A 12,228-nucleotide genomic window follows, 5' to 3' on the forward strand; every position below is an offset into this window, starting at 1 on the left:
GACTTCACTGTTTTAAGTGGCTTAGGAGCCTCTTTAGGCATTGGTTTCTGGTAAATCCTCAGCTCTTTTCTCTGGTTTTACTTCTGTTATTCTTGAGTCTCTGAAATGCTGGTAAAGCCTTTGCTGCTGATGTAAGATTTTTCTTCTTGATCATCCAAGGTTATCATCATCACTATGAAATGGATGAGCATGATTCCTTTACACCTTGCAAATAAATGTAGATAGAGAAAAGAATAACAGAAAATGATGCTGTAGTCCTCCGAAGTCTATCAACTATGTTAAGAATCGTTCACCTTCTTATTCTTTTCCAGGTTCAGGCAACAGTAGTTGGATTTCTGGCAGCAGTGGCTGCAGTTATATTGGGCTGGATTCCAGAGGGCAAATACCGCTTTGATCATTCAGTCCTTCTGTGTTCTAGCAGCGTAGCAACTGCCTTCATAGCTTCCCTTTTACAAGGTAAAAGGAGCATATCTCTTACTTTTTACATTTATTTAGTTTTCTGTGAATGCTGAATGTATATTATGTTGGTAGTCTTTAAAAATTTAAATCCAGTAAGGTATAATAGATCTGAAACACAGCTGAGGGTAGGATGCCCTTTTGGAATTTCCATATAGGCCTGCATATTACGTTCCTCTCCTGTCATATTCTTTGAAAAGGTTTTGATTTGCATGACCTCCTGAGCATACCTAAAACAAAAAGTATGGGGGTTTTTTTAGGTTTTACCTGATATGATGGAGAACTTTTTTCCCTGCTTTCTAAATTCATTAATGTACAAAATATATTGTTAGTACTAAACAGGTAGAACTTAGTTGTATTTAAACCCAGGTGAACCCAGATGTTAGTTCAGCTGAAGTTCCTGGCTGTCCATGCTGCTTATATGCTAGTTTGCGCTCTGTTTTGTATCTTAAGTGAACAAATTGGTTTAAGTGAAGGGTTTGGGCCAAGTTCAAGTCCCCTGCTATGAACAGTGCCAGTGTCTGTCTGGAGCCATATGGCATGATGAATTTAATCTTCTCCTCCCAACTGACAGGAAACATTTAACCATAAAAGATGGTACTTAATAGACATGAGGGGGTGAAAAAAGTACCTCTACTTGCGACATATTCTTAATGAAAATACATAGCCAGTAGTCTTAATAATGGTAAGTCAGGTAAAATATTTTAACTTCCTTATTTTACTCATTTAATATGCCTAATGTGAGAATTTCAAAATTATTAAAGTTTTGCATGGAATTAAGAACACACACTTTTTCTAGTGACTACAAAGCCATTGAGTTTAATCATGTGCAGAATTTAGAGCAGCAAGAGAACTGAGGAACATGAGTACATTTTTTCCACCTCTCATGTATAATTTGGACATGAAGAGAAACATTTTTTGTTATCTGGTGATGGGCCAACATAGGAAATTACTTTCTAAGCTTCATTCTCCTACATGTGAAAGAGGTGCTTTTGAAATGTTGTGATGCTACAGGATCATTTCAGTCCTTTTTTTTGAGAACTTCAGGAAGTGTAACTCTTTAGGCAGTTTTTCTGAAAGTGAACTTTTAATGCAGCCTAAAATACATAATATTGGTAAAATACATGAAAATTATATACCAATTTCTCAAAAATTCTTTAAAATAACATAAAAGATAGCATACCCAGTTGAAACTCTTACGTATATTATATGATGAGAGGGAAATTACTCAAGTTATGCCAAAGGCAACTGTTAATAACAACATGAATTTTATTTTTAGTAGCCACTAACATTCTGCAGGAAATACCTCTTAAATAGCGTTGCTGTTTATAGGAAAAAAAATAGAAACCAACACCCCTAATTAAAATTTTTTAACTGTGTAGCAAGTAAAATTTTTACATGTTATCTTTGTTTTAATTTATGATGTAGCTTCTTGATGTTCGGTGCTAAGTCCATGACTGAAAACCTTGTACAATATCAGATGCTGAAGTATTTAATCTTATGTTGTTTTCAGCCTAGTGTCATTTAAATTTTGATCAGTGAAAATTAATAGGGTGTAGAAATAACACACTGCATATTTTTTTCTTCAGGAAATGGCGATTTACAATTTCAATAGTTATAATTCTAATCATAAGCAAAACAGTTAATTGTACGGATGGTTCTTGATTTTTTTTTTTTTTTTTGTGTATGCTTACTGTGTTTCTTTTAATATATAACCCCATTTTTAAAAATTGCTAAAACTTAAAAATACAGACATCAGTCAGGTGGGAAGAACAAGCATCCTGGGACAAAAGCACTGCCTTCTTGTTTATTAAGTTTGAAATTGCCATTATCTTGGGATTTTCTGTGGAGTTACAACAGTAGATACGATTACTGTACTGTCTTCTTTGTTGAATCTAGGAATAATAATGGTTGGTGTTATTGTTGGATCAAAGAAGACTGGTATTAATCCTGACAATGTTGCCACTCCTATAGCAGCAAGTTTTGGAGATCTTATCACTCTTGCTATACTAGCATGGATAAGTCAGGGTCTTTATACTTGCCTTGGTAAGTACGTTTCTCAGTGTGTGTGTCTCCCTAGGAACCTCTTCTGGGTTAGGAGGGTGGGGAGAAGGCAGGGAGGGAGAGATTCAGAAAACTTTTGACTCTTTGGTCAACATTTATACCATTGAATGATAAGTCTTGGGTTGCAGCATTATGCCATGATCTTTTTTGTTTTGTTTTAAGATGATAGAAGTCACTAACCACAGTCTTGGCACAATCTACTAATACCTGAAAGACTCTCACAGTATCACAGTCAATCTACATGTGAATTAGAAATTGTAGTTGCTGTATTTACCCTGCTGTCTTGCGGGGGAGGGAAGCTCTCTTGATCCAAGTTTTCTTGAATGCCCACCCCTAAATCAAATATTTGCTTCACAAAGCCCTTTTGAATTGTTCTCACCTGGCTCTGAGGGGGAAGGAGTTGGACTGGCTATCTTGATAAGCTGCTGGGAAAGGAGTTTTGCTTTGAGCAAAACTTTTGTTAGGGTGTGGCTTTACAGACCATTCAAATTATCTTGAGCTGCAGCAATGTCCAGAAACCAAAATAAAAATAATTTAAGTAATTCGAGTAACAATAGCAAGTTGTCAAGTATGTATTCAAAGAAGTGAAGCCTAATTTTGGATATATTTGTGCTTTGTGATTGCTCTGACTTTTTAATGTGTTACACAAAGACTATTGTGAGTTTCCTTATGATTCCTTCCAAGTGCTTTCTAGCTCCCATTGCAATACCTTCTTGTTTCTTCGTTTCTCCTACTTCAGCTTCCAATACCAGTTTCCTCAGCTCTTTCCTATCTCCTTTCCCTCACAGTGACACTTCCATGTCTCCCTCCTGCTCCCTGTGCCTGTGCTTGATTTTACCAGTGTTTCCTTCTGCTTTTCAGTAAATGAATTAACTGCTTCCAGCGTCTCCGGCTGGAATGACCCTGCTTTCTTCTGGTTTGTTTTTTGGGTTTTTTTTGTTTGTTTGTTTGGTTGGTTTTTGTCTTACAAATTTGGTGACTGTATTTGAAACAAATCCACTGATTTAGCTGTAGCTTTCTTCAGAACAGCAGTTCTGCCATACAAGATGTAAAAATCTATAACCACTGTGAATAGCTAAGCAGCAAAGGAGAGGCCTTAGTTGACCACTGACTACAGAGGGCAATGATCTAATCCTACTGCATGCATGAATTGTCTGTTTCTTGATGATTGTGTTTTACTGTTTACTTGCTTTCCCACTAATAGCTATGAACAGGTGAATCGCACATAAAGAGCTCCAAACTAATTTTCTTACAAATGACCTCCCCCCCGACTCCCAGCCCCAGTCTGCAGTTCTTCTGCCAGTTATTTACATGTTTCTATAGTCCCTTTGAAACTGTCTTTCAGAATTCTAGGACCTGTACTGCCTAAATCCTACATTCTTAAAGGAGCAGACCACTGTAGAAGGTTCATCATCACAATGTCTGCTAAAAATGAATATTCCTATAATTATTATTAGGAGCATGCTCAGATAGTAGCTGATGTAATGAAATGCTTGATTGTCACAAAGGAGATACAAACTTGGAAAATGAGTATGAGAAACTAAAAAATGTGTCTTGTTTTCTCCTGTTTCTTCATCTCCCCCATGAATACACAAAAAGTGTGAAAACATTTTCTCACAGGAGGAGAAGAATGTTCAGAACAAGATTTAAAGTTAAATTACTGCTGCAACCGATTCCTTCCATAGAAACTATTTAAAGTATATTGTATTTTAAAAGACATGATTGGAGACAATTATAGTATAGGATACCACAGGCTAAATTTTGTCTTGTCCATAATCGTTTTACCAGAAGTGTTATCACCACATATGTTCTTTATGTCTATGCTCATTGTTCAAGCCTTTTTATGTAAAAATTAGAGCTGCCCATGTGTAAGTATTATATCAGTCAGAAAATGTATCTAGTAAGACTCAAATGACCTTGGTGTGACTTGCCATTTTGTTTCTTTGTTTTCAACTGATGGTTTCATATTTTCAGTATTTGATTTTTCATATCTAGAAAATGTTGACATGATGTCAGCTTAAATGTATCAGTGGGCAATATAGCCATTTTTAATATTTTCTTTATTTTTGTTAAAACTTGAATTGTATTGATAATTTCATAACTATATTTAAGTACTTTGTATTATATTCTAATAAACTTATTTCTCAAATACTTCCTTTAAATACTTATTTTAGGGAAGTTTATAGACTTACAGTGAAAAGAAAATGGATAGAGATTTTTTCAACCTCTCTTCTTTCTTTTTTCCTAATGAGAAAAACAGAGAGGAGGCCTCTACTCTCATGAAATTTGGTGTCTCTAGCTAATTCTGGGGCTGGGATAATAATTAGAGTTTAGCTCATTAGAGACTGTTTATCTAGATTTATTGCTATGCCCAAAGATCTTACTAGACTGGAACATTGAGCTATTCTGCTGAAAATAGATTTCAGGTTCCAACAACTGACATGTTTGAAATTAGTTCAAAATTAGGGTTTGTGCAACTCAGTGATGTGCCAGGGAAGTTGGTATACCCCCTAGATAGAAAGGAGTTAACCAGGAGAGAATTAGTTAGGGTTATTGGCATATTCTAGTTATCTGGACAGGTGTGGAGTTGGAAGAGGTTGTAAAATTTGGGTTAACACTGAGATTAGAGCTGGGGCTAGGGTTATGATTAAAATTTATTCTGGTCAGGACTGTATCTGATTTAAAATAATTAATGCTAGACTTCAGGTTTTAAATCTTAACTAGTGAGTATTTTAAATTAAGTTTCTTAGATACTTATGCCCTGTGGGTCAAACTTCATTTTAGTTTTTAAAATTTTGCTTTGTAGACTACATTGTAATGAATATGCCAGTGATTTTTTCATTTGTTTCCTAAACTTTTCCCTGCAAACACTGTTTTCTTATGCTTTTTTGGCTTTGATTTTTCATATTTAGAAAATGTTGACATGACGTCAGTCAAATTTGCATTGCAATGGTCTCTGTATAATTGCCTAAGCTGAACCCATATGACTGAGGTTTTTAAACAGCTTCCTCTACTCCTTCCCATTTTTATTTTTTTTTAAATTGTGGCCACAGGCAAAACCTAGTTACATGTGCTGGTATTTAAGTAGTAGCTGGATTTTAATAGTAGCAACACTGCTCATTTGTAAATAAAGAACATGTATTATTTTGTGGCTATATCTAGTACTGCCTTCCTACGCTTTATATAAATTACAAATAATGTTTTTTTAAGGAGTACCTAATTACTCCTAATATTTCAGTTTCTCATAAAAGATGCTTGTTTGGTTTTTTTTAAATAAAAAAATGAACAAAACCACATTCAACTCTCAGAAGATGGGGAAAAAAACTTGGACTTCTTTCTTCCTTTGACACACATTTCCAGAAATTTACACCTCTAGTTACAGATAACCTAATGTGTCTCAGAGGAATAAGAAAAGAAGTGGGGCCAGTTTGAACTGGTCCTTTGCTGCTTTTACAGATGTCATGGCCATTCACACTTTGGTCAGCAACTGTAGTTGAAAAGCAGATCCCACACATGTATGTGTAGAGGAGAAGTTTAATGTGCTCAAGTACACTTCGAAGGGTTACTCCCAATTTTCTTTCTGTACGGTCTTCTAAAAATATATCTCTTTTGGTGACATGTGATTATCTAGTTACCACTAAAATGGCTGCTTCTGCTCTTTATTTTTTCCCCAATGTTTTTGTATTACTTTCTTGTAGGAAACAGAGAGTCTTTCTAAAGTAAGGACATACCAGAAAGCCCTTGGAAATGTGTGGTATCCAAGGTGCATGTATTTGAACTATGAAAGAGTATTAAGGAATAAAAGTATGGAGTAGCTTCAGCTCAGGAGAGATACGCTAAGTTGTGAATGGCAGGGAAGAGGCATTCAGAAAATGAATAGGTGACAGGTTAAAAAAAGTTAAAGAAACTTTATTACACAATACGTGATTGGGATGTGGACTTACTGCTGTGATATATTAAGAGGACCAAAGTGATTTTAGAAAACTATTTGGATAAATTAATGAGAGAAGGATCCATTGAGAAGTATTGAATAGATGGATGCAGACAGAAACTTGAGTGATGAAATCCCCAAGGCAAATGGCAGCAGAAGCTGGCAGAGCACTCTGAAAAAAGCATCACTCTTAAACTTGTTATTTTCTTTTCTTCTTTCCATAAGCCTGAACTGCTGACCACAGTCAGACACAGGATAATGGACTAGATGAGGCATTTGTCCTCACCCACCACAGAGGTTCTTACGTTATTTTTGTTGTTTCCCTGCTTTCTCAGTGCCAGAATAACAGGCACAAGGGGGATGTTGTAAAGAACCTCACAGTTTATGGGCTAGTAATGAAGCAGGTGGGACTTGCCTCTGAACTGTATTCTGAATTAACTATTTTCCCCTATGGTTTTTTTAGCCTAGCTACTCAAATGTACTGAAACAAAAGTTAAGTTTCTGGCTGCTCTCTGCATGGGAGGAGTTGTTTTCAAATAACAAAACTGGAAGTAGGGAAATGATCTACGTACAAGCTTTACGCTCGTCTGTAACAGAGCTGTACACCTGTGCCCAGCCTCTGATTTGATACGATGCTTCATGCCATACCCAGAAGAGACAGGGAGGAAGAAACCAAAAAAGACTGGAGCATTTTTACCTAGGCTAGGGCCAAATGCAACATCTCACGTGGACACCGTTGCATATATAATTTCTCAAAAGTTCATCCGAGTGCTTTAAAAATAACGGCAAAGCTATCAAACATAGGGATGTACATCGTGAAAGGTTATCAGTTCTTTCTGTCTTAACAACTCCCTAAAAAACGAGCGGTACCCGCGCACCGTGGTTCCGCAGCGGGGGCAGCACTAGAGGGCTCCCCAGGACTGCCGCTGGACCCGGCCGCTGCGCCCCGAGCAGCGCGGGTTGCGCCGCGGGGTAGGAAGCCCCAGAATATTCAGTCCGACCGTCTGTGCTGCTTGTCATTTGTCGGTAATGATCTGAAGTCTTCGTCTAAAGCTTTCCTTTGTTTCTCACAGAATGTGTCTTAAATATATGCATTAAATACACGCATTAAATATATGCATTTCTCTCTCTGTGCGTGTTGGATCCAGGCTGTGAAGACAAATTGTGTGCTTCATATTATTATTATCAGGTTCCTATCGGTTGCTTTGAAGTAGCCTATTTCCAATTTACCCTTACTTCCTACTAGAGGCTGCATTGTTTGTAGTGGCACTGCACTGAACAGTCTGTCACAGGAGATAACCCTGCACAAGGAGTAAAACACTAAGCATCTGAGTTCTCTGAACTATATTAATTTTTATAATTGCTTACTAAAGGGTTTACTTTACTAAAGGAAGATCAGTAAGGACTCAGTTGAGAACTTTGTCTCTTTCCTCTTCCATCCTTCCTTTTTTGATTTAAAGTGACAGTCAGAAGTTCATTGAAGAGCTGAGTGCTTTTAGGAGTTCATCTTCTACTGTGGGACGGTACAAATTCTATAGCAGAGCCAGGCTGAGCGAGAGTCCTTTTACTGTGTAAGCTACCTGCTATAAATCTATCAAAAACGGGGTGAAGTGAGCCCTAAAAGAGGAGTAATTTATTCCCTTTTCCCATTCTCCAGCTATTGCACAATACATTTTCTTCTTCTGTGAATTAAATATGAAGAGGAAGATGGCCCACTCTTCCTTAAAAGATGCATTTCAAAGTTAATGTCCTTTTAAATTCTTATAGTATGGTGTTCTACAAGTAGAATCTCCCACAGAAAAAGAAAAGAAAGAAAAAAAAGTCCTACACTCTGTTCCCAAGAGTTAAGTTGGAGTTGAGTAGTTTCGCTGGTCCTGTAGGTAACCAGAGTCTACCATTGTTCACTCATGACAGATTCTGTAATGTAATTCCGAATTAGTAATTGCTCCCATAGTTCTATTTTTTTCATTCAACTTAATAGGCAGCAGAATTTGAAGTTCTGATAGGGAGCAACTGCCTTGCATTAATTTTTACATCATCCTTACCTTAAAAAAAAACTGGGCAGGGTGAATTTCAGTTTTCTGGTCTAAAACTTGTAAACAATATGCTTGATTTCCTCCTTTGCTTAGCAGCATGGGGATGGTTGGTGCCCTATTTATTTGTTTATTTACCATTCTCTCTAGCACTTTAGAACAGAGAACCTCAATAAAATGATAGTGTATTAGCATAGTGGAAGGTTTTTTTAAAAAAGAAACTAAGCTCTGTCTGTGTCCTGGCCTTGGAGGTCCCCCACTCCTCAGAGCCACTCTTGGGTTTTGTTCTTTTCAAGAAGCTTATGACAGTATTGCAATGATGGATTATCTTTTATAATTTGTTTTCTGTCCAACTCCATTTAAAGGACTCAGGTAGAAAACATATTTTGTATGTTTTCGCTGTACTTTTCTTCACAGTGAAATGAAGACATTTATACGTACTAAAATGTTGAACAAGAAGGCCAAAAAATTTAACTCCTCTCACTTGCTGTTGACTCAGAGGAACAAGGCTAATCCATTGCTGAATACTCTTGAAAGTCCTACCTTAATGTGTTAAAAAAAACCAACCCCAAACCACTGGTTGCATTTTGCTTCATGCCATTGTCTTTTATTCACTATGCACTTTGGTTTTATTGCTATCAAACACATATTCACTCTCTTGAAAGTTCATCTAAGTTTTGCTTTGCTATAAAAATAACAGTTTGTGTAATTTTATGGGTGCACATTTCCTTTTTTCCTGGAGCTGTGTTAACTAACTTAAAGCATGTTGAATTCAGCTAGTGAAAGGGTTGAGAATCAGCCATGGGTTAATCATGTTTCTAAGATTTGTAAAGCTACTCTTGCTTCTGGCTATTTGCTGACTTCTGAAATGGCCCTGTTGCACTGCTGATACAAATTATATTTATTTTAGTTATAAGTCATGAATCATTATACAATAGCGAGACTGTCTTCTCATATTATTTTTTCCTTTCTTTAATACTTCTTACAAAACATTTCTGTGGCAGGACGACATGTGTATGTATATTTTATATTTTGCATAGTTATTAGTTATTTAGAAGTTACCAATTAAATAATTCTTCGTTAGTGTTAGTTGTTCGTTTCCTGGAGTGATTTCAGTTTTATCTACATGTTCCAACCCCCACCCCGAAGAAAGGAATTATACTTTACTTATTTTTAGTGTTGTTCATAATTCTTGGACTAGCTCTCTAAGCTTGGAGACTGGTGCAGGCAGGTAAATACTCTCCTTTTTTTTTATTAACACATTCTAACAAGTTGTTAGTGGAATTAAAGAAATTATTGTAAAATGCATACTTTTTTGAACCGTAATTTCCTTTCCTATATTGGTAGAAGTCCTGTAATAAAAAGTACAGTGGGCTAATTGTTGATGTACAAGTGAAAGAATTTTAAAATTTAGTGATTAATTTGGGTAATGTTCACAATTGCATCTGTATTTTGAGGTTCAGCGTTTGTTTGCAACAGAGGAACTTTGCTGACCAGCAGACTTTACCTTTTAATAAAATTGGCAACCTCTCAAAAAATGTGGCAGAGACTTGGAACTTACTTTGTGCCCTTTTATATTTTACTAAATATATTACATCAAAGCTATTTTCTCATTCTGACCTTTAAATCAGTTATTTGGCATCTGGTACATGCTAATGCCCCTACCTTGCATATGAGAAGAATGGACAGAGAGGGAGAAAGAAAAAGTAGCAGGGATACAGTATGATTTATGTCTTGCAATTGAGGAAAAAAAAAAAAAGAAAAACAGCGGGGGGGGGGAAGAGAGAAGATAAAAAATTTAAGTAAATACATGTAGAGTGCATGATGCCTTTCTATGTGACCAATTTTAGTGCACACTTGGGATCTTCATTGCAAGAGGAGGGAAGGGTACACTTACCTGGGCAGAAAGTAGTTCAAGAACTTTGCATCAGCATGTTTTTGTCTTTTTTTATTAAGTTTCCTAAAACAAAACTGTGATTATCAAATAAAGGAATCGTGTATTGTGTGTACTCTTTTGAGTAAGAACTCTTTACACTAGGCCCACCTCTCAGTTCACAGAAAGAGGAGAAAGGAGGGAAAAGCACCAGAAAGGAAGAAGAAGATAATATACTGTTAGATAAGGAAAGGAAAAAAATGACTTCTTTTTTGGCCTTTGTCTCATTCTTATTCTAATAGCTTTCTACTTTTAGCTTACCCAGTGAAAGCTATCTTACTATCTTTTCTGCTGGCTCTGCTGCAGAGGTTGTTATTAGTCAATGCTGAAGGATAGTAACTTCTAAAAACTCTACAGCAATTCTTCCAGGAGCAATTTTAGCTTCACCAAGATAACATCAAAGCAGTAATTGCTTGAATTTGCAGCCTTTGTAATAAGCCATAATACATGGGTGAGAATACTTTTTAATATACTAAATATTCTTTTTTAGTAAAGTGTTTGTGTGTTCTACATTAACTAGTTCAACCTGTTAATTTAAAATATGTTTTGCATCGAGTTGTCCAAATTCTGAAAGTTTAGACAAAATGTATTTAACATTAAATACATGACCACATTTCTCATAAAACTAAATATATGTAGAAGTGGAATGTTTACATAGTTGATATACATATACACATTTGCCATTAGGATAAATTTTCCATTATTTACCTTACAGTTGAATTAGGAAGTCTTGGATCACTGTAATAGCTTCTGTGTGGATGGGATTATAAAACCAAGTAATCTGAAAAAATACTGTTTCTTTGGAAGCAGCTGTTTGCCTTATAAGCTCAGCTTTGTGACGAGTTTGGAACACACTGGTGTTTCCAGTTGTGTTCCTATGAAATACGATGCAATTCTGATGGACAAGTGCAAGGAGCAGAATTGCGGCTCTGAATTTTTGGACTCAGACTGGTTATAAAACAACTGAGCTACTGGTATAAGTGTCTCGTTATGACACATTGTGCTTGCATCATTTTACATATGCTATTTTTGGGAAGATTACCATATTATCTGTGCTTTGGAAAGAAGGGGGAGTACACATGCTATGAATTTGTGTATAAACACATTTTCAATATATTAAGGGTTTTATTTTTGTAGATATGTTACAAAATAATGTTTTATGTTCCGCATCCTTATTGAATTTTTATAATAAAGCATCATACAAAAATCCTCTTCACATTTTGTTCTTTCTACAGATAGTTCTGTCCTTGAGAAGATGGGAGGCAGTGATCACAGATGGTAGATGTTAACCCTATTGTTTAACGCAGTGGTTGAAACTTTAGGTGCAGTAGTGACAAAGACTATTAAAATTCCTCAGTTGCATGATGTAGATTATAATTTATTTTAGAGTTATAAATTAGGTAAAATGTATACGAATGTCTTGAAATTAAACCAGGTTTTTGTTGTGGTTTTTTTCCCCCCTATATTATTATTTCAGAGACATATTACTATGTATCTCCTTTGGTTGGTGCCTTTTTTTTGGCTCTGACTCCGATGGGGATTGTCATAGCTGCCAAACACCCAGCTACCAGAACTGTTCTCCATTCAGGATGGGAGCCTGTTATAACTGCCATGGTTATAAGCAGGTAAGTCTATTTGTCCTACTTCAACTTAATAGTCATCCTGTGCCTCTATGAATCTTATTTAACACCTGATTGTGCTTAAAATAAACATTTAAGAAGACTCTAGAATGTAGAGTGTGAATAAACTTTGATCTTCCCAAAATAAGAAGTTACAAAGTTAAGTCACAGGTGGGAATGGAGCCAGCAGTA

The 12,228-nt window shown here is 36.1% G+C and overlaps 1 protein-coding gene across 1 annotated transcript in view; it reads left to right on the forward strand.

Annotated features, from left to right (window-relative positions):
• Positions 1-12,228, forward strand: part of SLC41A2 (solute carrier family 41 member 2) — a 58,506-nt gene that overhangs the window by 18,827 nt on the left and 27,451 nt on the right. Inside the window, exons 5-7 of the mRNA XM_037390097.1 lie at positions 312-456; positions 2,356-2,502; positions 11,895-12,042. Coding sequence (XP_037245994.1) covers positions 312-456; positions 2,356-2,502; positions 11,895-12,042 — 440 coding nt within the window. The remainder of the gene's footprint in view (positions 1-311; positions 457-2,355; positions 2,503-11,894; positions 12,043-12,228) is intronic.

Source organism: Falco rusticolus, chromosome 5 (genome assembly GCF_015220075.1).
Source record: "Falco rusticolus isolate bFalRus1 chromosome 5, bFalRus1.pri, whole genome shotgun sequence".
Taxonomy (NCBI): Eukaryota; Metazoa; Chordata; class Aves; order Falconiformes; family Falconidae; genus Falco; species Falco rusticolus.